We start from the raw sequence: 24,896 nt of genomic DNA on the forward strand, positions 1-24,896 counted from the left end.
TGTTTAGGTGGAAACATGTCCTAACTCATATCAAACTTGAGAAGGTTAGATTCTCAGGGAAATATTTTCAACAAAACCCGGCAGCCCTTCATAGAGTATTTAGACAGAATTACTATTCACCCCAGTTTATTCTACTTACTCTCAGTTCTCCTATTTTATTTGTAATTTCAGTAGTGGTTATGTTTTTTCTTTCTCTTTCTTTCTCTCTCTTTTTGTTCTTTTGACAGCGGGGGGGAAGGGCTAATGGTTAACCATCCATAGAAGCCGTTCTGGCTTAAGTAAAATGTATTGCATCATACATCGTGTGTAAGACAAACTTTCAACAAGACTATCTGGGAAACATTGCAGGTGTCATATATTGCTGTATGTGAACGGAAAATCTAATAAAAAGATTTGTAAAAAAAAAAAAAAAAAATCTATCTTTCATTAGGTTAAAATAACATGAAGCCTACATCATAAAAAAGGTGGTTAGTACAACAAGTATATATACAATATACATTTACATACATTTTATCCACGTTTTAGGCTCGATGGAAAAACTTTGGTCCGGACTTAAATATCTCAACAAATTTTCAACAACATTTTTACAGCCATTCATGGTACCCATGAAATATTACTGAATGTACTATGAATATTTGATACAGACTTCTAATAACTTCCACTCTCTCTCATCTATCTCCATTAAACGTCTCATGTGTCAAACACTTTGGTTTATGACCAAATAACTGTAAAACTAATGGCATTGTCATCATCCTCAGCTGTAGTTTCCTGTTTATGCTGATTAGCTCACGTTGGCATACTCGAACACGAATCTAACGTCTCGCTAAAAGACTCACGAGCATTACTCTTGTTACGGCTGCGTTCCTGCTGAGCTGCGTACAGAATACAGAATATGATATTAATTTCCCAACTTGTGACTGAACATATGAGTTACAACACTCCATGAAGAAGAGTTTCAGCTCGTTAATAGAGTCATTAGAACACAATAGGTCACTCCTGTTTGGTGTGCGTGAAATCAGATGAGGAATCCACAGGAAACACGTAATAGATGTGAACTGCCATGACTTGCTTGACAGTGACACACACACACGCACACACACACACACACACACACACACACACACACACACACACACACACACACACACACACACTGTGGTGTGAATGACATGTCCCTGTCTAAGTGGCACAAATTGAACCCCATCGGTTTCTAAGCCAGCGCACATCTACTGGCAGTGACGGAGGACTCTCATCACTGGGCTGTTGCCTCCCGTTATGTCACCCAGTAAGACTCAGGCCTCTCGTCTCTGGCTGCCACAGTCGCTGTCAGTAGCAGCCCTGCTGGTGCAGCCCATCCCACCTCCTGGCCACCATTATCTATTCACTAAAGTGGAGTCACTGGGTCATGGCGCCAGCCGCCGCGACCCCTTGCTCAGAAAGTTACACTTGCGTCAGAGCTCCAAATGTTTCAAACTCGGAGCTACTATCCTTGTCGCGCCTCTCTGGGAAATCAATAGGGTTGGAAATAGCACAGTTCAGAGTTTAACGACAAAGAATACATCATGTCCAGAGGGCCACTGAAAAATAAAGGGTGTGATTTGTACTGAAGTCCCCACGGGTTTGTTCCAGCTGTATAAAAACAAAGATTTAAAAACTGTGAGCAAAATTCACAAAGATGCAGATTTTAAACAAATTGTGGAGAAATTAAAACCCCCAGACAAAAAGGTGTTTTTTCCTGCTTAAGCACCATAAAGGACAATATGTAGTCTTGTATATGAGCAATGAACCGCCATAATCATTTCAATATTTTAAGCAACTGAATATCTCTAAATGATCAATCTGACCAACTCCAATATATAATTTATTTTATATTTCTTATATTTTTAGCGAGCATTATGCAGGTCAATTGCCTTGGAATTTAGAACAGACATTCATGGTCCTCAGAGGATGAAGCCCTCTGTCTTGCGTGATCCCCTGAATTTTCCTCTTTTATGATTATGATTTACGATTTATGACCAAGTAACTGCAAAACCAATGACATTCCCATCATCCTCAGCTGTACTTTTGTTTAATGCTATTTAGCAAATGTTAGCATGCTAACATCCTCATTTAAAATGTTGACAATAGTACCTTAGTTTCTAATCGTGTGTTAGCATTGGCACTCTGAGTATGTTAGCATCCCGAGGTTAGCATTTAGCTCAAAGCACCATGTCCCTCAGTGCACTGGGCACTTACACATTTAAATTACATTAAGTATTCAGTAATGATGATAATTACAGTTATCATATTTATATTGTTACGACTTGTCTTTGCGTTCACATATGTGTAATGTACATTAAAAGGTCCTCTTTTTGACCCACTTACTGGCTCCTGTATGACCACAACTATGCACACCTGCACAGCTCCTCAAACAGTTGTAAGGACTCTTCGTTGAGAGTGTAAGTGGAAGCGCTCCACTGTTATATTCTTGACCTTATCACCATGTGTTTGCATGCTTCTTTTAAATCGGAGTGAGTGATTTTTCCGTGGAACGGCACCTGGTGAAGGTCATAACGATCTCAGAGCGCCACCGATTCTCGCTCAGAGGACTTTGCCCTTAACGACATGCAGTTTGCTTTCAGAAAGGACGTCGAGGGAACTCCTGATAGGAAATGCCTCCTCAAGCCAACAGGAACACAGCACAATGGAGAACATTGTGAGGAATCACAGGATTATTTTGAGGCCGTGCAGTGGGTGCAGAGGAAGTACAAGTCCTGGTTTTAATTTTCTCATTTTACATCACGGCTGTGTCAAAATGTATAAATCACAAGCGTGTCATCCCGTGAAACGATATAGACCCCTGGCGGCTCTCATCTCCTCTCTGCTCCGTGTCCTCTCCAACTTTTATCATACTGTTCCCCTGCAGACACGCATGCAAATAGATAAAGGAAAAGTCGAGCAGACAGAGATAGCCGGAATGAATGCAGACTGACATGCAAAGACAGAAAGCGAATAAATTACTGAATTAACGAGAAGAAAATTCTAATGAGAGGAGTGCAAAGCAGCTGTTTGCTCTACAGCCTGCGTCACTCTCAGGCCCCTCAGGGGGAGCACAGCCGTTTGAAACTAACCTTTGCACTGTATTAGGAGGGGCAGGGGGACTCAGTCTGCAGTTGTGTTGTTTATTGTATCACATATTTTCTTACAGTGACCCTTTGGAGCGACCTAATCACAAGTAATGGCTCTGTTTCTGCTCTGAGCTCCAGATGTCAGCCAAGTGTGAAACTATTTCAGGGCAATAAACTTTCACCAAGACCTTCATTGAGAGTATGATATATTATATCTGTGTGGTAAGTTGTAATTGCTCTTAAGGGGATGACTAAAGTTGTTTTGAATCAGCCTTGTCTCCTAAAAAAGGACATTCCCGCACAATGAACAAATTGTGAATTACATTTCGAGGGAAATCTAATTTGTCGTAGATTATGTCTGTTCTCGAGAGTTTTGTTGTATGGGAATGTAATTTGGTCAGAGAATAATAATAATAATAATAATAAGGCTGCCTGTTGATCTGAGGGTACGGGTGGAGGATTTGAAGATGATCAGGTCTTGTAGGCAGGGGGGTGCGTGGCCGGTGATGCATTAATGGGTGAGCAGCAGAACTTTGTAACTGATCCGGGATGAGACTGGAAGCCAGGAATCCCAATGAAGAGCCCATTACCGTAATCCAGTCTTGAGAAAAGGTTGTTTGAATTGAATAGGTGGCTTTATAACATTAGTTTAATTTAGTTGAAGTAGTTCTATCACAAAGTCTCTTTTTTTTAAAATTGTCATAAACATTTAAACACACCCACAGTTGACCAAAGTGCTGAACAATAAGATAAGATGCAGATAAATACAAAGCACACAACAATAGGAGCAGCAGAAAACAATAAAACATAATGTGCACATAAGATGAAGTCATGCGCAAGAAGTAGCAGTAGTTTCTACGTGTAATAGTATACAGTAACTTGCCAAACACTGTTTACACTTTACTCCCACGTCACAGATTAAGTAGCATCTGTCGCCCTATAATAATATCTATGATATTAACAATTTACAGCTCCTTTGAGAACACTAGTGTAGGAGAATAGTTTCCATATTTTATACAAAACTAAACTGAAAAATCCATCAACCTAACAATATATTTCAGATTTTATTCCATAAACAACATAAATAACATTCAGAAACTCTGCTCTGGGGGTGACCAGTATGAGTGTTTCAAACCATATCGAGGAAGCAGCCAAACACATGCAAACCTGTATTGTCACGTTCTTTGAGGTTAAACAATCACACACACACCCAGACACACACCCAAACACACACCCTAACACACACCCAAACACACACCCTCACCCACACCCACCAGCTGGGGAGAGGGGGAATCTGGGAAATTTAAAAAATGAGTGTTGTTGAAGGGTGGATTCATTTTAGTATTCAAACAGTGCAAGGAGTGCACACAGACCCACACATGCAGACAAGCACACAAACCCAGTTGTTCCTCCGAGAGGAGTTTGATGCTGATGTGCAGTGAAGGGCAGAGGTGGTGCATTAGACGGAGTGTAGAGGTGCTGTGAGTCAGACTGTGCTGCCGTGTCAGCTCACCCAGACAGACGCTGCTCTCCAGGCTGTGTGTAGGTGTCTCTCGGGGGACAGTCGGGCTTTTCTGTTACGAAACCCGCGGTTCAGGCCGAGCAGCTGCCGCAGCGTTTCAATACTTCATGACATGCGAGGGGGCCGCCCCTGCCTGGCAACACAGAGGAGCACTTCATCTGAGGGTCACGGTGACTTCAGAATGACATTTTATTTTAATCAGACATCCATTAACAGATTATCTCCCGGCCTTCACTGTTTTTTTGAATGTTTCGTTACGTGATTTCAACCAAAGCAAACATTTTAAATCTGTGTTTCAATTAAAGTTATCAAGGTCATTCCTGATGATGTTTAGCATCATAGCAAGAATTGTCTTGATAGTTAGCATTCAATGTGAAAATCACAAGATATTTTATAATCCTGTGCAGTAATGGTAATAGAGCTAAAGGAAAGAAACTCCCTTGGGTGTTGTTGCTAGCAGCGGTGCCTCTTTATTTCTCAAGCCGACGTCTGCAGTGGACTTTATAACATGTGCTGGCTCCTGACATTTATCAGCAGCGTTGTTAATGGCTCCAGTGGCTCTTAACGTTCGCCAGTAACCTTATTCTGTGCCACATTATGAACTTGGTGTCTCTGCTATCGGTGACCTTGCATACCACAGGTTTATGTAACTGTAACGGTCTCTGTTTTCATAGACGTGTAACATGAGCTCCGAACCAGAAGCCTATAAGCAGCGTGTAGTGTGTGAGTGAGATCAGTCTGCAGCATGTGGTGCCTCTCACACAGCTGCTATTAAACACATTTCTGTCGGTTTCTAGCAGCTAGGTGGCAGATTGTCGGGTGTTGATTTGAAGTACAACTTGCGTATTTCCATTATACTTTATACTTCTACTCGACAAAATCACGATAGCAAATATTGAACTCTTTTTACTTCTTTAGTAACTTTTAAGGTGACACATTTTCATCCCTTTCCTGTGCAGTGAAAACCAACAGTGACACTACAAACATAGTATGATCTTATTAAAAATGCATTGATTGATTGCAATTAATATTACTGCTGCATTGCTGCTGTGGAATTTTACACACAACAAGAAAATTGTACTTTTCACACTTTCATCATAAATCCGTATTGACCATGTTTGTGTGCACATACAAGGAATTACATTTGTTTTAATGCATCTCTGTCGATAAAGCTGCGCAAGTAGAAATATCAGCTAGGAACAAAGACAAGGAAGCCAGACAAATAGAGTAAAAGAATAGACAGGACCTGTTATGTACACAAAGTGTAAAAAAAAAAGGAGCATATCTAAATATTATATATGTAAAAAGCACCAGTGACTAAAATAAAAATGAAACGTACATAAAATATTAATACGGATTTGAATGCAGGACTTATGGAAAACATGTGGTAATAGTCCTTTAAAGCTCCTCCAGCACTGTGCTTGTGTACGACGATGGGAGAGATGCATAATGTTGTTCTGACTCAGGAGCCTTTCCATTTTGGGAGCCCCCCGTCCTCCCATCTGGGTTTTTCATCTCTTACGTCAATTCCTCCAGACTGTCACTGAGCGAAAGGGTTTTCCCGCTCGATGCCCCTGGAGAGCTGCTGCCAGCCCGGTTTTATTGCCGCAGCTACTTTTACAGACCGAGCTGAGAGAAAACTTCAGAGGAAATACTGCATCAACTTCCTGGCTAATCCCCCAACTTCCTCGTCTTTTTTTTTTTTGTTAGGGCCCTCGTTTTTCCAAACAGGTGTTTGACCACTGAGTAGTAAACTAACTTGTCACTTTTTCCCCCCTCTGTGAAAAACGAACACGAGATCCTGACGTCAACAGGATGTGCGCTCACTTCCTTTGAACAAAGTGGTGGTTCCTGTCATTTGACTTGAGGTCATGCAATAACTGTGCAACAGAGAAGGGAAATAACTGATACAACCAGGCAGCTTTGAAGTGAAGTTCGCGTCTCGTACATGAACTTAGACAGATCCAAGCAGAGGATTTACAAAATGACAGAGGATGTTTGAGTCTGTGACAAATGGGAAAATAGAATGAAGAGGCGCAAATCTCTTAGATTGCCATGACAAACTCAACGGACAAATTCGAGTCTTGTGACTGCTAGGCTGAGACAAAATATTGCTTCTTGTCTTAAACTATCTGCTCTACTACTGCCAACCTCTGCCCTCGTACTCAACCCACTTCCGTGCCCTCTGCATGGTTGTGCAAACACACACGATGCACTTAGAGAAGCTCCCACACACACACACACACACACACACACACACACACACACGCTCTGCATCTTGTATAACCAACAGTTCTGAGGGATGAAGGACAGACTTGTTAACATCTTGCAGACTGTAGGCTGTATTGTGGAGCTGGGGGAGCTGACGTCAGCGCAGGCCGATTACTTTATGTGTCCCCTGCAGGCCGCGGAGGTGACAGACAGAAATGTGACACGGAAAAACAAACGGTGCATCCAGACAAAGCAGAAAGAGAGAGGACTCGGTCACCGAGAGGATAGCGTGAGGCAGCTGTGTTGACCTCTAGCCTACAGTATCTACATCAACTCCGAAAAAATCCAGAATCCAACATCTTCTCATGATGCAAAAAGTGGGATGTAGTTGGAAAACAATTGTGAATTGTATTAAATGTGTGTCCAAGACAAACATGCCTTCATAAATGTGTGGCATTAGCATTTCAATCAATAAACAAGTTAAATGCTAAGCTAATACGTATTCATTTAATTTAATTTCATTTAGATTTGTCATTGTTCAAAAATCTCATCCCGATCAAATTATTGCTGAGGAAAGACAAACGATAACAATGAAGAACCTCTTGAGACATGTTTTTGTAATCCATAAATTACATTTTTACAGATTTGAGGAGGGTATACCTGTAATTAGCCACTTGACCATCTGTTAGCTAGAATTGGACAATGATGATGGTGCTACATGTCAACATGTCTCATTTCATGGCAATCTTTCCAACAGTCATTGAGACATTTCTCTCAAAATCACAAATGTCTACCTTGTGGTGGCGCTAGAGGAAAGTCAGATTACATACTGTATGTGTACAAAATGTCAATCGATTCCAGTAGTAGTAGATATTTCAGTCTGGCCCACCAGTGTCAATCTGACCGATTTAGTGAAAGAAATATAAAGGGGTAAAATCAAGAGTTTGAGTGGTTAAACAGAGCTAGAAGGAGCCGTTGGCAGCGAGCGATATCCAGCATCGGTGATATCCACGACACCCACCTGCAGCGAGTGGTCACGTAGCAACAGAGTAGTCGCGCTATCTCTGGTGTCACAAAGCGAAGTGTAAGAGGAGCCGTGGCCCAGGACTCAGGCTCAGTGACGCACCCACCATCTGACTTCGGCTCCTCCAAGTTTCCATAGAGACAACTTCTGACACTCCTGTGTCATGGTACGACCACGTGGTGCAACGAGGCGCTGTGACTTCTCCCTCTCGTGACCATTGTGCCTCCTATGATCCGCCACTTCTCTTAGGTGTGTTCAAAGTCCTCGCGGAGTGAAATGAAACACTGAACAGCAGAGAAAGTTAGATAAAAAGTGCAGTGGATAACATGATAGCAGACACACAACTCCACCGCTACGGCTCCACTTTTACTTTTCCAGAAGCGAGCATGGAGTTGAAGGATAAAGATGGCAATATTAAAATTATGTGGTGTATATAGGTGTATTTAGTGAGGTATATACCCATCCCGTCATTTTCAGTCTAGAAAATGTGCTAGTGGTTGCTAGGTAACCGACCAACCAAATTGCACCAATGGATGTTTTCTAAAGACACGTATAGGGAAGGTTAAAGGTGAATTTTGAAAAAAATCAATAGAATTGAGCAATGCAAAACAAATAATAAATTCTACCTAGCAACCACAGCTTCTGTGCTGTATGGCTACATACATTGTCTTATCATGACGAAAAGTTAAAGTCTTTCAACGCTCCTCATGCTCCTGTCTCTTCTCAAAAATGAAAAAAACAACACACACACAAAACAAAAACAAATGCCAGAGTGGCTGAATGTAATGCATTGTTGGTTTGGGGCTTTTCATTTGTTCAGCTTAGAGTCTAAATCAGCACACACACACACACACACACACACACACACACACACACACACACACACACACACACACACACACACACACACACACACACACACACACACACACACACACACACACACACACACACACACACACACACACACACACACACAGCTGCTTAGTGAACTGAGCATGAGAGAGTAATGGAATGTAATGCCTGTATTGGAATGCTCACACAGACGCCAAAGACAGCTGTACAATATTAACAGAGCCTAAAGTGCGTCATAGCTCTCACAGCTGACACTGTGTGTGTGTGTGTGTGTGTGTGTGTGTGTGTGTGTGTGTGTGTGTTTGTGTGACCAAGTGTGCACCTCTGTTGTTTGCTTCCCTCTAATCTCTCTCTACTGTAGAACCCCGCCAGTCTTGTGCTGATGTATGCGCCTCCAAGAGTCCTGGATGGCGTCGCCACAGTGAAGCAACAATGGCGGCGCCTTAACCTAATATGCAGCTTGAAGGATTAGTGCTGTGAATGGAGCGCGAGAATGAAGCCAATAAGTTGCAGCCTCATGTCAGACATAAAATCTAGCCAGTTCATTTCAAATGTGATTATTTACGCATCTTATTTATTTGAAAAGATATGGAATAAGTTGCATGTCACTGTTTTATTATTACAATTTATTTCTCAAGAACAGCAAAGAGATACAAACCTGTATATTTAACTATAATTTAATTTTAAGATGGCTCTAATATTTACTGGATTGGGCAAAGAATGGACTTTGTGAGTAATATTTGCCACCATGGAAAAACACCATGATAACCACATTATATGCTTAATTCTATAAAATCTATTAAAAACAAAACAACAAAAATAAATTGTACCAAAACTACGAAATTAAATGATACATTTGATATTTTTATATGTTTTTATGTTTTTTTAATCAGATATGTAATGATGATTGGCGGGTAATATGTTGATATTGTTTTATTATAAAAGTAAAATTCCTCTTGTGAAGCAGCCTCTCGTCAGACTTCTATACTCAGTAGTGATTACCGATGCTTTGTTCCAGCTCCAACGTCTTGATGCTGTCCAGCTACCGCTTTAGTCTTAATTCTGGGTGCGTTGTAAAGGTCACGCTGAACCCGCGCCTCCTCCCCAGAAAAGGACCGTCAAGCTTCACAGAAACCAAAACGACTTGTCTGAAAAATTCCGAAGTTGCCCACAAACACCTGACAAGCGTGATACGGTGAACAACAAGTTCCTGGAGGCTCGAGTTTACATCGTGATTTGTGATGTTATTCAACACATTTCTGTGTAACGTCATGTGATTAACAGCGTGTCCAAACTGTTAACAAAAGCAAAAGGGGAGCTCTTTCCTCGCCTTTGTTATCCACTTCCTCCAGTGGTCCCATGAGCTAAAGTCAGTTTTATCGCTGTGGGCACCTGACCAATAGAGCAAGACCTATATCAACGACCATTTTCCTTTTTTCAGCAATTGTCAGAAAAAAAGGTATTAAAGAAAATCATTGCGCTCATTTGCCGAACCAACCTTTGCCAGTCCACCTAGCGCATGAACATGGGAGGACCAAGGACCAAGATCAAAGAGTTGGCTCTTTTAAATGTAATGTGACTATTTATATTTTGCGTCCTCCCTGTTGATGTTATAATTTGGGAGGGAGGAGGGTTAATCCAAAAGGTTAGAGGAAATGCAGGAAATTTGTTTTAAATTATAACTTTTTCTGAGAGGACCAAGTTTCCTCCCCCATATTAAAAACATAAACAGGTGCCCATGGATACGTATATGATCACAGATTTGTCTCAGAGGGCTTTACAACGTCAACAACATTTGGTTAAACATTAAAGTGAGATATTTACCAGTGAATGAGTCGTTGGTATTTACTTGTTTCATTCACTTGTTTTGGACTTGACAAAATGGTTTGTTTCATTCTGTAATAACTTGGTCACAGTGGGAAGAAGCTTTTAAGTTGGTGAACTTGTTAGCAAACATCTTATTTACACATCCAGCGGCAACAATATCATTCATTCTAAGTTTTGTTTATGGCCACCGGATGAATGAAGTCCAATATTGACTCTCTTTTATCTCTGTTTTTGGTCTCCACCTACTCCTGAGGGAAATATCTGTCTCTTTAGCAGCTGGAGTTTCATCACGTTCACCAGCAAATCTGCTGTTGGTGCTGGAAAGGTAGTGGGTTGAAGAGCTTTTTCAATGATGCTATCTTTTTTAGGAAAATGACGCTATGAGAGCAGCGAGAGTGAACCGAAACAAAGCGCTGAAAAGCACTATAACGCTCCGAGGGGAGGTGCAGTTTCAGAAGATAGTTCCCTGTAGGTTCAACAACATATTTCACGTCATCACACTGTGTTCGCGTTGTTACGCTGTCAGTATGGAAATATTGATTATAGCTTCTTTGAAATACAACCACTCCATGACCACATTATTGTTATTTGCAAGTTGCTGTTCCTAGGTTCCTGGATCAGTACGCCGACGCATGTAACAACAAACAGAGTCGCATCCAGCACTTCCGGGAGTTGTTTGTTTACTTTGCTCTGAGCCTCCACGAGTTCCACAAATCCTCCTCTGGTATTCATGCTCGTCGTCCTGCCAGAGAGCTTGATTATTGGCAGTGATGCGTGTGGACGCGTTCTCACTCACGTACGCACAATTAGGAGGGCGCTAATCTCACAGCGAGGGGAGAGATCCAGAAGGCCACTTCAGATCTCTTCTGAGAATATTTTTAACATCAGACCGGTAGTGTCGAGTTCTTGTGGCTGACACAATTTACCATAATTATGAGTCTCAATTTCCCCTTTTGTCATCAGAACTTCTCCTCTAATCTGCTTAGCTGATCGGGGAAGTTATGTGTTGCATTTCCACAGTTACACTTTTCTTCCCAACATCTGCTTCCCCCCGCCCCGTATCTTCGGTCTCTTCTGCTTTTGTCCACACAAATAGATTCTGGAGAAACCTCTCTGCTCAATGCACTTTCACAACCGAGTTACTTAGTTGAAACACTTTGAATGTTTCATGGCGAGCTCTGTGTGAAACCTTGTATTCTCTTCTTCTGTGTGTGTGAGAGAGAGAGAGAGAGAGAGAGAGAGAGAGTGTGTGGGAGAGAGCAAAGGGTGAGATAGGACAGGTCCATCCAAGTCACACTCATGTGCGTCATAGTCCCGTCCAAAATCCCAAAATGCTTTGCACGATCCATTTTACTCTGCTTTCCGGGTCTCTTGCCAAGTGGTGGAAGTTAGATTAAGTAGAACTAGATTTATTTCGTTTCTTATCGTCAACCAATCCCATGAAAAACCCACTATGAATTCATCCTAGTACTGTCTGTGTATACAAAGCCTGAGGTAATGCTGTTATGACCACAGATCTCCATTTTTGTCCAAAGATGATTAAAAACACATCAATGAGCCACATTGTTGCACTTTGACAAAAAAATGAGACGGTGTGTTGTGTTGTCATGTAGCCACTCGTTAGCAACCGACACATCAAAGCTTCAAAATCCACAAGAGGGATATTCACTGACATATTTTATGTTTTATGTTATCTCCTGAGCTTAACCACAGACCTTGTTTCAGGCATCTTACTAAAAACCCATTCAAACAACCCCATTGACTTTGAGTTCTTCGAGGCTTCAGGGAACTGGAAGTGCAAAAATGCTGACTCATAACAATGAATTAGCGACACCCTTTAAAGGAAAACACCACCACATTTCCATACTGAACTATGTTCTGCTCTGATCTTAGACAAGGTGATACATACCTCCCTCTCCTCTGTGCGTGCACTCAATGGCTCTTGCGCGCACTCCGCGAAGCGCTAATTTGCTAGCATGTAGCTTGGCCCAGTATATTCCTTAGGATCCAAAGGGGGGTGAAGTTTGAAGCGACCAAGCACTTCCACGTTGTCCCTATTTAAATACGGTTACGTGAGTAGTTACACGACCCAAGTTTGGTTACACAAAATGAAACATGCCAATTTTTCTAAGCGGATAACAAGGATAACTATATAGTATGGCGGAATAACAACTGGAAGCACTTCGACGTCGGCGCAGTAATATCATCACTCCGCTCCCCCTCTTACTTCCGTCAATAGAACCTACGTGACCTGCACGCCGTCGCCTGCACTACCTGTAGTAGTTTGTGCACAGTTGAGGAAGCATCAGGTTGTAGTAAGATAGTTTGTGAACAATCAAACATCGTGGTTATAACGTGCATCGTACAGGGTTGTGAAAACAAGCAGAAGGTATATAGTCCCGTCATGTTTTGAGTGATGATATTACTGCGCCGACGTCGAAGTGCTTCCAGTTGTTATTCCGCCATACTATATAGTTATCCTTGTTATCCGCTTAGAAAAATTGGCATGTTTCATTTTGTGTAACCAAACTTGGGTCGTGTAACTACTCACGTAACCGTATTTAAATAGGGACAACGTGGAAGTGCTTGGTCGCTTCTAACTTCACCCCCCTTTGGATCCTAAGGACAAGCTACATGCTAGCAAATTAGCGCTTCGCGGAGTGCGCGCAAGAGCCATTGAGTGCACGCACAGAGGAGAGGGAGGTATGTATCACCTCGTCTAAGATCAGAGCAGAACATAGTTCAGTATGGAAATGCGGTGGTGTTTTCCTTTAAGTACCGTACCTGCGGTGGCTTCCAGTTGTTGAGAACAAAATATGAACTATGTCTTCTGTCTTGTGTTTTCATGTTTGTTCCATTTATTTTTACATATTGTGTCAGTTTACTGTCACCACTCCCAGCTGTCAGCTGGATTGTATGTATGAAATATGCTACAATAACAACGCACACATGTGCATACATCTATAAATCAGATGGTTGTTGAGAGCGTGCTGCAGAAAGCTTGTTAGTTAATGTTAAGGTCACGTCCGCGACAGTGACTGATGACTGATATGTCAAATACCCGAGGGTCATATGGCGAATGTCAAGCCATATATTGAATGTGTGTGTGTGTCAGTGAAGTGTAGTAAGCTGCAAATCAACATGTGTCGGTCCGGATGCTGCAGCACTCCCACAGGAATTTCAATGGAGAGTCTTTTCTTTCTCGTCTGACTGGAGCTGACGAGTGAGCAACAACGAGGAGAGCACTCGGCTCTCGGACGCTTTGGCTTCTCATTTTGCTGTTGCGTCACTTGACGCACGTAGCCCTTCACGTCAGTCACCTGGCTGTTCTCAGTTTTATGAATAACCGGCCAGCTGGAGGGTCATTGGGGGTCGAATGCATCATCACTCTGCATCACGGCATTACCGTTGGATGCCAGCCCATCACCAGTCCATCACCAGTGTGCCTCGTCATCAGTTAGTGGAAGAGGATGAGACGTGATTATAAGTGTTTCGTTTGAGCGCCTTAGTAGCCGAGTGGTTACAGGACTTACCATAAAAACCTGGTTCAATTCATAGTACTTTGCTGTATTAAGAATCTTTTCTAATCCCTTATTATAATTATTTATTGTCAACGAGCTGATAAATAAACAGTAAATATATCCATCTTATTAGAAAACATTCAAACAACAGACAGTTTAAGGAATGAACTTTATTTAAATAAATAGCCACATAAATAAACCATTTTTTGACATTCTCTCTCCTTTCCTTTCCATCCAAACACACACACACACACGCACACACACACGCACACACACACACATGCAATGCTTAATCGAGTGACAAATCAGAGAAAAGGAAAATGAAATACTTCATATTATCCAAAGTTTATCAAAAAGGGTAATCTTACAGAAAAGACTTAGTGTTTCAATAGTTTTGTGAAGTTTTTTCTTTCATTATGAGAAACAAAAAAATATGAATAAAGTGCAATTCTTGCTTCTGTTTACACAGCATGTTCAAAGGTCAGATTCAGAGAAGGGGTCAAAAGCGCCATTAACGGCGCTATTCATCTTTCTTTCTTCGCTGTAACGATAGAAGATGGAGACCTCTGATCGTGGGTTTGTTCAAAGGCACAAGTGTTGGTCGTGAGTGCAATCGACCAAAGAAATATCAACACTGCATGTTTCCAACTCCGAACTGGGTTTGGAAAAACACTGCTCTCCAACAAGCTGAGATATGAGAGAACTAATTGAGCTCACGACATTACACATCTCTTTGCAGCTTTCTAGTCTGTACTCCGAACTCGACTGCACAAATAAATCAGCTTGCTGCAGATCACTTCTACTTATGGACAACTGAAGAAAGTTCATCTCCCAGCACAACATGGTATTGCTATGTTCTGAGTTTTTTTGTTTTCTTTTTTTCTTCTTCTTCTTCTTTTCTAGAAAAGTACAAAAAACGAATACCACCATGGTCCTGACAGTAAAAGCTAGAGATAACAACAACATGTGTAGCATTATGATTTGATGGCAGCGGGAGTTTTTTTCTCAAAGCGGAAGCTTAGGAGATCATGTGAAATAGGCTCGCTAACCATCATGCTACATTTTGAGACAGCATTCAAAGTGAAAAGTCAGTAGTGTATCTGTGATAGATCACCCATCTCTTGTGCTATTCACTCTTTGGTAACAAAAAAACAACACATATTCTTTCTTTCAAGAGCACACTATGTGAAGAAACGGCATTTTGAAATGCCTCGAGTCGTTCTATCATTTTCTTTTTTTACAGTATTATGTAATAATGTTACATCACTAGTACCTGTTGTAGTCAGCTAGCTAGCACAGCAAACAGACACATTTAAAGAAATAACACGAAAAACCTCAGGCAAATGTACATTTTGATCATCCTATGTAGAGCCTCATCCTTCCTTTGTATTTCAATGTGAAATATTGCACTGTTCCCACAGTCTTTGTTCTGTATAAAACCGTCATTCCAACATTTTGGAAGGGGATTTTTTTTTTTTTACAGCTTTCCAAATTCTTGCCTGTGGAGGTAGTAAAAGCATCTAACAAGAAGGTGCTGATCAAACGAAGGGAATACGTATCAATGTATCCACTTATGTAAGGAGATGTCCTTGTTGTGCTTTACACCATCTTCCTTCAGTTTTGGCTGATGAGGACGTAGCAGTCTTTTTGCAGCTTGAGGTAAAAGCAACATTTGCCTAGCTATAATAATCTTGCACAGAAAAAAAAAATCACAGTTTCAATACAAATCAACTCCTTCAGTGAAGCTGAGGACACTATTATGCATGTTCATTGCACTGCTACAGAGAAAGGTCTCTTTGAAAAAGGCGAACAAAGTGGGAAAAATGAAAAAAAAAGAAAGAAAGAAAGAATTTTGGTCTTCTGTCCAGTCATGTGAAAAACACTGAGAACAGGAAATGACACAGTAGGTGTCTAAAAAAAGGATGAGGAAGGAGGAAGCTTCCTGTATTCAACAAAATCAAAAAGTTGCCGTCGACAGCATCAAAACAGGTGAGACGTAGTTGTATTGGCTAGTGTCGGCTCTCATTTCACCAATCAAGCTTAATAAGAGTCTTTCAGTCTATTATTGCTTCTCTGGCAGTCGGATGCAGGTTTAACGCCATGTCCAGAGTTTGGTTATTGCTTAGTCTTTAGCTTATGTGATATCAAACGTATACACAACATACACATGTGTGAACACATTCTTGTGCGTGTACCGCATGTTGTTAAATAAAGTGTTCATTTGTAGTTTGCATCTTCTTTTTTTGTTCTTTTCTCCTCATTAGTGCTCTCTTTTCTTCTCAGCTCAGTCAAAAACCCATTGACTTTGAGACTTTTTTCTTCTACAGAGAGAACAATCGCTGGTCTTGATGGCTTCGGTTTTACTTCACCATCACACAGCTACTGAGCTGCTGCTGGGAAGCCAGACCCAGCTCCTGCATGTTGGGGTCTGTGCTGGAGACCGAGCCCATGCTCCACACTGCTGGTTTGGACATGATGGGGAAGGTGCCCTGTGTTGCAACTTGGGGCTGCTGTTGGAGGCCGATGTGGGGGTGAGGGTGGGTTTGCTGGCTGATGTGCAGACGAGCCTCAAGTAGGTAAGCAGCAGAGGCCACGGGGGACAGAGTAGAAGAGTAGCAGGATGAGGAGCAGCAGGAGGAGGAGGTCTCAAAGGCTTGTTTCCAGGGACCATGCTGTAAACCCACCGGAGCTTGCTGAGGAGGCAGGGCGGAGGGGGTGGGGGTGTCATACATGGACAAGGAAGCAATGAGTGTAGCAGGTGGAGGAGAGGGTGACTGCTGCTGGGCCAGAAAGAGGAGGGGATTCTGGGTAGGTCCTTTCTTAGCGGCTGGGACCTGAGGCTGGGGTTGGTGCTGGATCTGTAGCATCCTGGAAATGAGAGGCAGAGGGTCAGACCTTCTATTTACATCAGGGATTTGCAGGCCCCCTCAGTCAAATAGCATGCGTTCGTGTAATCATCTTCACGTGTCTCACCTTTGCTGGTGCAGCACCTCCTCCAACATGCTGCGGTGCTCAGAGAGAGCTGGACCCAGTGACCCTCGGCTGCCGCGGTTACAAGAGGATGGAGGAACAACCTGCCTCGCCAGACCCTTGATCTTATTTAATCCCAGAAGCCCTTTAGTGCGTGTGTTTTTCCTCAGCTGCTGGCGGAAAGCTTTGAGGCCTGTGGAAAAGCATGGGAAAGTGTTACACAACGCGTCTTTGATCCCATAATTTGACACAAAAGCCGATGAATCATGGACGAACGACACTGTCATGATGATGCTCCTGTACCTTGTGTGAGGGAGGTGTCAGAGGCTCTGCGGCCCTCCTGGAAGCTGGCAGCGGGCAGGCTGCCCTGGGCCTGGGGCTGGAGGTGGGAGGAGAGAGTCAGGGGAGCTCCAGCAGGCAGAAGAGCTCCACTCTCAGCCCCGGAGGCCAGAAGTGTTGACATCTCACCCATAGCTGTCTGCAAAGTGGGGGCCGGACTGGATGAGGACTTCAGACAGCTGTCAGAAGAGGCACCATCTGTGGGACTGACCACGATACCTAGAGAAACAGAACAGGGAAGACAATGAGACTCCGTATATATGTGACATAGAGCGTGGACCTGTGGTCATGCGGTATTGTATGACATACTAACATGGAGGGTTGCACTGGTGGAAACGGGCCGACACCTCAGCCAGTGTGTGTCTGCGGGAAGTGGTGGTGGGAGGGAGCAGAGGCCCGAGAGCTTGTGTCGCCTCCTCCTCCTCCAGGTCTCTGGGTCGCACCTCTTCGCTGATGCTCGTCTCCAGCAGGCTGTTGGGTGAAATGGAGCGGTTCCAGAGCAGTCTGTTCAGGCTGGCCTCCACTGGAAACACCACACGCTGAAAGAGAAGCAGTCGGACCGTGAGCCACTGATTGGCAGAAGGGGTGCAGTCTTCTGCTCTAGCAGTTAGATAAGGGTTGGAGGGTGAAGTCTCCTAAACTCCGAGCTGCTAACATAATTTACCTGAAACAATCCACCTTGGTCATACTCCGTCTCCGGGTACACCGGCGGAGTGCTTTTGGCTGGAATTGAAAAAGCTGTGGTCCTAAAGCTGCCCGTGGACTCCATGATCACCTAGAAGGAAGCAGGAAGCACACCACGTTTTAGACCTCAAGTGTAAAAACTGCAGGTTAAATCAGGACAACTTTGAGCTCAACACACCGAGCTGGAGCGCTCACCTCTGGGCCGGTGGAGTCGGAGGTGCTCCTGGGTCTCTGGTTCCAGGTCCCACACTGGCGGCTCAGCTGCTGGGTGCGATGCTCTCTCACTCTCTCCAGCAGCAGGTAGTAGATGGCGGAAAAGTGATTATAGCTGCTGCTCTGTAGAGACTGAGGAAGAGGACACACAGCTAGATTAGTGGTGTTGCCTCTTTGTTTACCTTCGGTGACTCTTAATGCCAGCTTATATAAACATCTCATCACATCTTATGAACTGTTCACAAAATCACAAAATACCTCGATAGTTTTCTGGCGGTCTATGCCCAGGGTGTTCATGATGCCCAGCACTGGTTCGCTGTAGTCCCCTAGGTTGGAGTTGTACTCTGTCAGGGAATGGCTGAGGGTCTGGTGGGCGGCTGTTGGGTCTGCCAGCATCCAGCGGTGCTGCTTGATCTGGGCCATGCTGATCCTCCTGGCTGGGTCCACCACCAGCATCTTACGGATCAGGTTTTCACAGTCTGGAGGGCGTAAACAAGGGAATGAGTCTTGGATTCTGAGCACTTTGTATTCAGACAGAAATGGCAATTAGCAGTATTTTTTTTTTTTTGTTAATGATTTTGTTTATACCTTGAGACATGAAGTACGGGATTCTGAATCGTCCCTCTGTGACTCGCTGTCTGAGTGCAGGAAGGCTGGGTCCATCAAATGGAAGAGAACCACAGACAAGAACATAAAGCACCACTCCAAGGCTCTGGGAATGAAAAAAAAGGAGAATATTAGCATACAAAGAACACAATGCAGGGTTGAATCATTTAATGTATATTTTCCTTCTATAGTCTTACCCAAATGTCCAGCTGAGGCCCCTCGTACTCTTTCCCTTCAAACACTTCCGGGGCAGCGTAAGGCGGGCTGCCACACCATGTAGACAGAGGCTCCCTTGCGTTGTAGAAGTTTCCAAATCCAAAGTCTGTGAGACGCGGGAAGAGACACGAAACAATTTTGTTATGTTGTAAACTTGTTTGTTTTCTCAGGGGGTTTTCTCAGGGGGAGCTCCGGGCGCTGCGAGGCAGATGTATTCGTTGTCTTATGTCATGTCTCGTCGGCAAGTTCAGAGACATTCCTAGACCGCATCGTATTTAGCATTAACATATCGTCTCTCACACAAAAGACCAGTCTTTCACAAACAACGCTCTGATTCAGAATGGATCGAAAATCCCAAAACTGCAAATACTTCCTTCGGGCATTTAAATCATAGAAAAACAAGGGGGGTACAAAGAGACAGTGTCATATTTAAAACGTTGATAAAAACAAATTAAAAACATAATCTCGTGTCGTACAACCCCTTTCCTGCCAGGGAACCGCAAACCTTGGTAACAGTGAAGGGTTTGTGGAAGACCTACCGGCCAGTTTGATGTTCATGTTGGCATCCAGCAGCAGGTTCTCGGTCTTTAGGTCTCGGTGAACAATGTGGTGTCGATGGCAGTAGTCCACGGCTGTAAGAATCTGCCAAAACTTCTTGCGCGCCTCATCTTCGCTCATACGGCCATTTGAGGTCAGGTGGTCTGCAGGGGGAGAGGATATTTAAGTTCAAGTCTATATTTGAGACCCAAATGTTGTGGTGTTCCATCTATCAGATTATCGTGATCAACGGATTCATTAATATTAAAAGTAAAATAAACACACGAAAGCTGAACTCACCAAACATTTCTCCGTTCTTTGCGTACTCTGTCACGATGTACAGCATGTCTTTGGTCTCCATGACCTAAGAGAAATAAAGAGAGGAGAAAAGACAGGTTTAAACCCACTGGGTCATTGGCAGCTGGTGATGACGAAGAGTAAAACCTGTTCCCAGCGCTCCAGTTCAGCCCGCTTCAGGCATCTCTTGGCATGAGACATTTTCTAACCGCAAAAAATCCCCATCTCATTCTTCGCCCGTCTTGTTCCACACACACCAAACACCAACACCCTGGTTTTCCATGATACGCCATGTTCAATGTGCCAGTCGTCAATGACAGATTTTTAAGATGTTTTAAAACCCGTTTACACCACAAAGCCAGGAGGCAAAGCCATAGATGCATATCATTCACAGACAAGCTATTAAAATGGATAAGAAATGCTCTCCCTGTGGCTGACACTAGTTGGCAACGGCTGCTAGCGCTGAATTTCAAGCCGCCCTTATCGCTTCATTTGTAGAAAACCTAGAGGCAGATTCACACAGGCTGTTGTGTCCATAGAAAGCCATATGCATCAGATGACAAATCCCTGTGTGTAAATGCTGCTGGCCAACTTTGAATTAAATGTCACTAGATTCCACTGAATGGTGGAGCTTATTTTTTTTTTCAGCCACCAGCCCCTAAAGAAAACCAAGAGAAGGATGATTCAATATACAGGCCCTTCCGAACGGGGAGCTGCTGACGTCACGGCTCCGAAGAACAGGCACGGCACGTCAAGGACCCTCAAACCAACCCAGAAGGAAGATTAACCCCTTAGCATCAATATGTTCCCTTTTAGTCTCGCTTTAAGGTCACTGAAGCCGCATGACGTGTGAAATATTCAAACCCAAGACTGTTTTTCGTAGCAACTTCTCATCACATGCAAATATTTCTGATTTCTTGTGCAGCATTGTAGACATTTCCCATGATTCAGCCTGGCATGTTAGATCTCTTTGGAAACTTTTGGATCGCCACAAACATTCTAAATACATTCCTGTGGGTTTGTGATCAGCAGAGTTTGCACCGACGGCGCGAACCGGTGAGACCGTGCTGTTTAAGAGGATAAGAGGGTGTGATTGATGCAAGGTCAAACAGAGGCTGGGACAAAGAGAAAGGGAGAGGCTTTAATGATCCATGACTAGAGAGGAAAAATAACATTTTGCTCTCATGAGACCCATGCAGCAGCAGCTGATTTATCAGGCCAAAGATCTACCATCATCGACTACCAACCACCTGACTAGCATCACCTCGGACAACCCAAGGGCACGGAAAAAAGGATGCATCACATGCAGGATGCAGACAGAGGTCATCCGTGTTCGACTTCAGAGCTGCGACAGCACCTTTAACACAGCCTGGGTGATAATAATCCAGTCTTATCCAATTCATCTTTATCATCACATTGTGAGAGAGAAAACACATTGTGTTGTCACGGTCAATAGGTTTTTGTCTAACCTAACCAAATTAGATAATTGTACTTAAGCAAATATATTTGCCGTTTGACTTAGTGGAATAAACATTTTCCATTATTATCATTTCCACAGTTGTTTATTCTAACAAGGCTGTACATCTTGATTGGAAGTGCTGATTACCTTCTCAGTTCATGGAATATTTTCTTTCTCAGCGTAGATCATTCGTATAGTATAATATTAATTTTTGTACGATCACAACATTGTTATATTTTTTGTCTTGTATGCTGTATTACAGAAAATGATTACATTTTCAAACCTAATTTGACTGCTAGAATATTTCATTTTTACCACAGACCAGGTTACCATGTTAATTATATTTCATAGAAGCACCAATAAACATTTTTTTTCGTAGCCAATTAATTATTTGGTCGTTAAAATGTAAAAACATAGAAAAGTGTCCATCATAATTACCAAAGCCCAGGCTGATATATGTAAATAGATTGTTTTGTCTGTCCATAATAGAATAATCAAAATAGTTGCTCATTAATTTTCCGTCGATGGACTAACAGTTAAATCCGCTTGTTGTCTGGACTCCACATGATGGGAAATACTGCTGGGGTTTCCGAGAAATAATGTCATGCTCCTATTTTGCAGCCGAGACATGATTTCGCAGAAAATACTGATCAGTGGCTTAAAAAACCGGACATGAAGTAATCCTCAAAAGCAAGCAGAACATCACAGGGGCAGAAAAAAGGCAAGAGCATGACAGGCCATTGTGTTTGTTTGCGTGGGCGTATGTTTGTGCATTTCTTGCCAGACGCGTGCCACAACGCTTGCAACGCCAGCTGAGGAGCAAAAAAAAAAAGCGGCTTCTCTCCACTAAGTCGTCAATATGATTAGCAGTAAAGCAGTGCTTTGTGGGGTGGCCTTCACGTGACGTGCAGACACATTGCACTTGGCTTTAACGGATGCTAATTGGGCTTAACGTTCAGACCGTAACCAGGAGTCCCCCCACACCGTTCTCTGATTCCTGTATCTCTGCAATCACCTCAACCGTTATATAACCCAAAAAAAACAACTTGCATTGTTCCCAGCACTATCTGGGGCTCATGATTATTTTCACTCTCCCTCTCTCTGTCTCTATGTAACACACACACACACACACACACATATGTGGGCACACACAGAGGGAGGTCAAAAGGGATTGCACTAATGCTGCTGTGCTGTACTTATAATTCAATGTGCTCCGAGAGCCAGCAGCTCACCAAAGCAGGTACAAACCACTTAGAAAACAAATGGCCTTATTTGCCACCGCTGCATAAACAGAGCCACAATGGCACAATGCTGTGCGTTGTTACTGAGGGAAAATGAACGTGTCCCCATTCGGAGAGCTTTCCACACCGTTGCACTCCCAGATTCAAGCAGACCGGCTCCCGGCAGTCGGAGCCGCCACAGAACCAGGCTTCACCGCTGACGATGTAACACGGGTTGAATAACACACAGCTGCATGCAGACACCATTGCAGAGATATGAAATATAATACACACCTGGTAGAGTTTGATGATGTGAGGGTGGTTTAGTAGCTTCATAATCTGCACCTCTCTGTAGATTTTCTCCAGGTTGGAGGGGTTCAGTCTGGTCTTGTCAATGATTTTAATAGCCACCTAAAAACAGAATGTTCATTTAATTTAATTCGTAAAAAAAAAAATGCATCTTTAAAAACCTGCAAATGCAATGACACAATGTGTGGGAGAGCTGCTGACCTGTGTTTTGGTGACTTTATGTCTGGCCAGTTTCACCACTGCAAAGTTTCCCTTGCCCAGGGTGCGGATGATCTCGTAGAAGCCCACCTGTAGGGGCCTTCCCTGGGCAGGGCTGGACTGAGACCCCCGGTTGTTCTCCGTCATGATCACCATGGTGCACCACCAACGGTCTGGAGTTACAGCGTTGCGACAGCTTAGGGCTAGTAGCCTACCTGCAGAGACAAAGGGAGCCGTGTGTTTCATTGTTCATTTTATTACACATGAACAGATCCATTTTTTAAATGTAAATCTGTCAGGTGCTTTTGACTAAATCAACCAAAGTGTATGCCATTCAATATGTCGCCCTATAGGCTACATGTCTATGGTGCAGCAGCTGAAACTTTGTTGTATAACAAATGATTTCAGGGAGAGAAAGTGTGACCTTACTAGGCTGGAGTGAGTGAGAGCCTACTATAAACATTTCCTTCACGGTTATATGGCCGAAGGGAAATGATTTGAAGAGTACAAATACATATTCCAGTTCTGAATAAGGCTTAAAAAACGATTTAAAGTACCGTATGTTTAAATATTATAACCATGACTCAATTACAAAATGTAGGTTTATTTTTTTACTGTTAAAGATGAAGTTAAGAACATGAGAAAGACTAAAAACGAAGGTGAAATGAACAAAAATCCAGAAAGGTGAAATCAGGTAGTAAAGTGAGTGTAATGGAGAGAGGAGTCTCCTCTTACCTTAATAAGCGGACATAAACCACCTTCTCTCACAGTTCAGACAGCTCTCAGAAGAAACGTAAACCATTCCACAAGAGAGAGACGAAACACTAGCATCAGGGAGGAAAACCGGTGGAAAACACGCGGGGAGCAACTTTTTCTCCGTGTCTTTACTTTGAGTTTATACAACAAGTCTCTCGGCCCGGGACTCGGTGTCGGCCGGTGTGTGGCTGTGCGCTCCGCCGGAATGCAGAGCAGAGGGCTTCGGCACTCAGGGGGAACTCCTCCTCCTCCTCCTCCTTCCCTCCCGCCCTCCGCCACCATAACAAATTGATACCCACCTTATTAACGTCACACCCGCGTCAGAACTCCGAGCTGGGTGCAAGGCAAGGCCGGGCCCGAGCGCAAGGCTGGGGTTGCCGGGCAACCGCGCGGCTCGGGCGCACGGTGACGTGAGTGCTGATGGAGGGGTTGCTTGGAGATGGGGACGGTGACGTCAGTTGTAGAGATGTGTCACCACGTGATGTTTCCCTCTGCCGGGCTATTTCCTCGCTCTCTCGCTTCACAGACCGACTGCGCGCGGCTCCAGCGGACAGAAACAGGAAGCAACCGCTGATGATCAGTCTTTATTGAGTAAAGGCCATTTTATTTTATTTTATTCGACGTGAAAAATAGTCTGAATTGTATAAAGATATTCACATATTTGTATTTTGCTTTATTCAATCTAGTTTAATCCACTTAATTACTATTATTCTATTCTAGTCTGCTCAATTTCATTATAGTCTTTTATATGTATAGTTAATATATCCTCATATTCTTACCACATATTCTTACCACGTCTTATGTTTATATATATTTATTATGTTTTTATTAAATTATATTCTTTTTATTATATTCCAGTCCATTCAAGTCTATTCTGCTCTGTGTATGTAAATATATATAAATGTATGTTATAAAAAAAAACTCCATCCGTCCATCATCTATTAGCACAGAATTATTATAACAAAGCAAGTGCAAAAACATCTCTCTCCACTTTGCACAAAGCAGATGGGCCTGAAAAAAAAAAA

The 24,896-nt window shown here is 43.0% G+C and overlaps 1 protein-coding gene across 1 annotated transcript; it reads right to left on the reverse strand.

The window, feature by feature from the left end:
- Positions 1–14,779: 14,779 nt before the first annotated feature.
- sik1 (salt-inducible kinase 1) lies at positions 14,780–24,123 on the reverse strand. The gene is made up of 14 exons (XM_084022204.1): positions 23,851–24,123; positions 23,119–23,330; positions 22,903–23,019; positions 19,933–19,996; positions 19,635–19,796; positions 19,077–19,201; positions 18,862–18,985; positions 18,532–18,752; positions 18,256–18,405; positions 18,041–18,151; positions 17,690–17,915; positions 17,341–17,595; positions 17,041–17,230; positions 14,780–16,935 (listed from the first exon to the last, which is right to left on the reverse strand). Exons 2-14 carry the CDS (start codon positions 23,269–23,271, stop codon positions 16,428–16,430), a joined length of 2,406 nt encoding a protein of 801 aa, XP_083878330.1. The 5' UTR covers positions 23,272–23,330; positions 23,851–24,123; the 3' UTR covers positions 14,780–16,427.
- Between the last annotated feature and the right edge of the window lie 773 nt (positions 24,124–24,896).

This window comes from Eutrigla gurnardus, assembly GCF_963514095.1.
Source record: "Eutrigla gurnardus genome assembly, chromosome: 12".
In the NCBI taxonomy this organism is placed as follows: domain Eukaryota; kingdom Metazoa; phylum Chordata; class Actinopteri; order Perciformes; family Triglidae; genus Eutrigla; species Eutrigla gurnardus.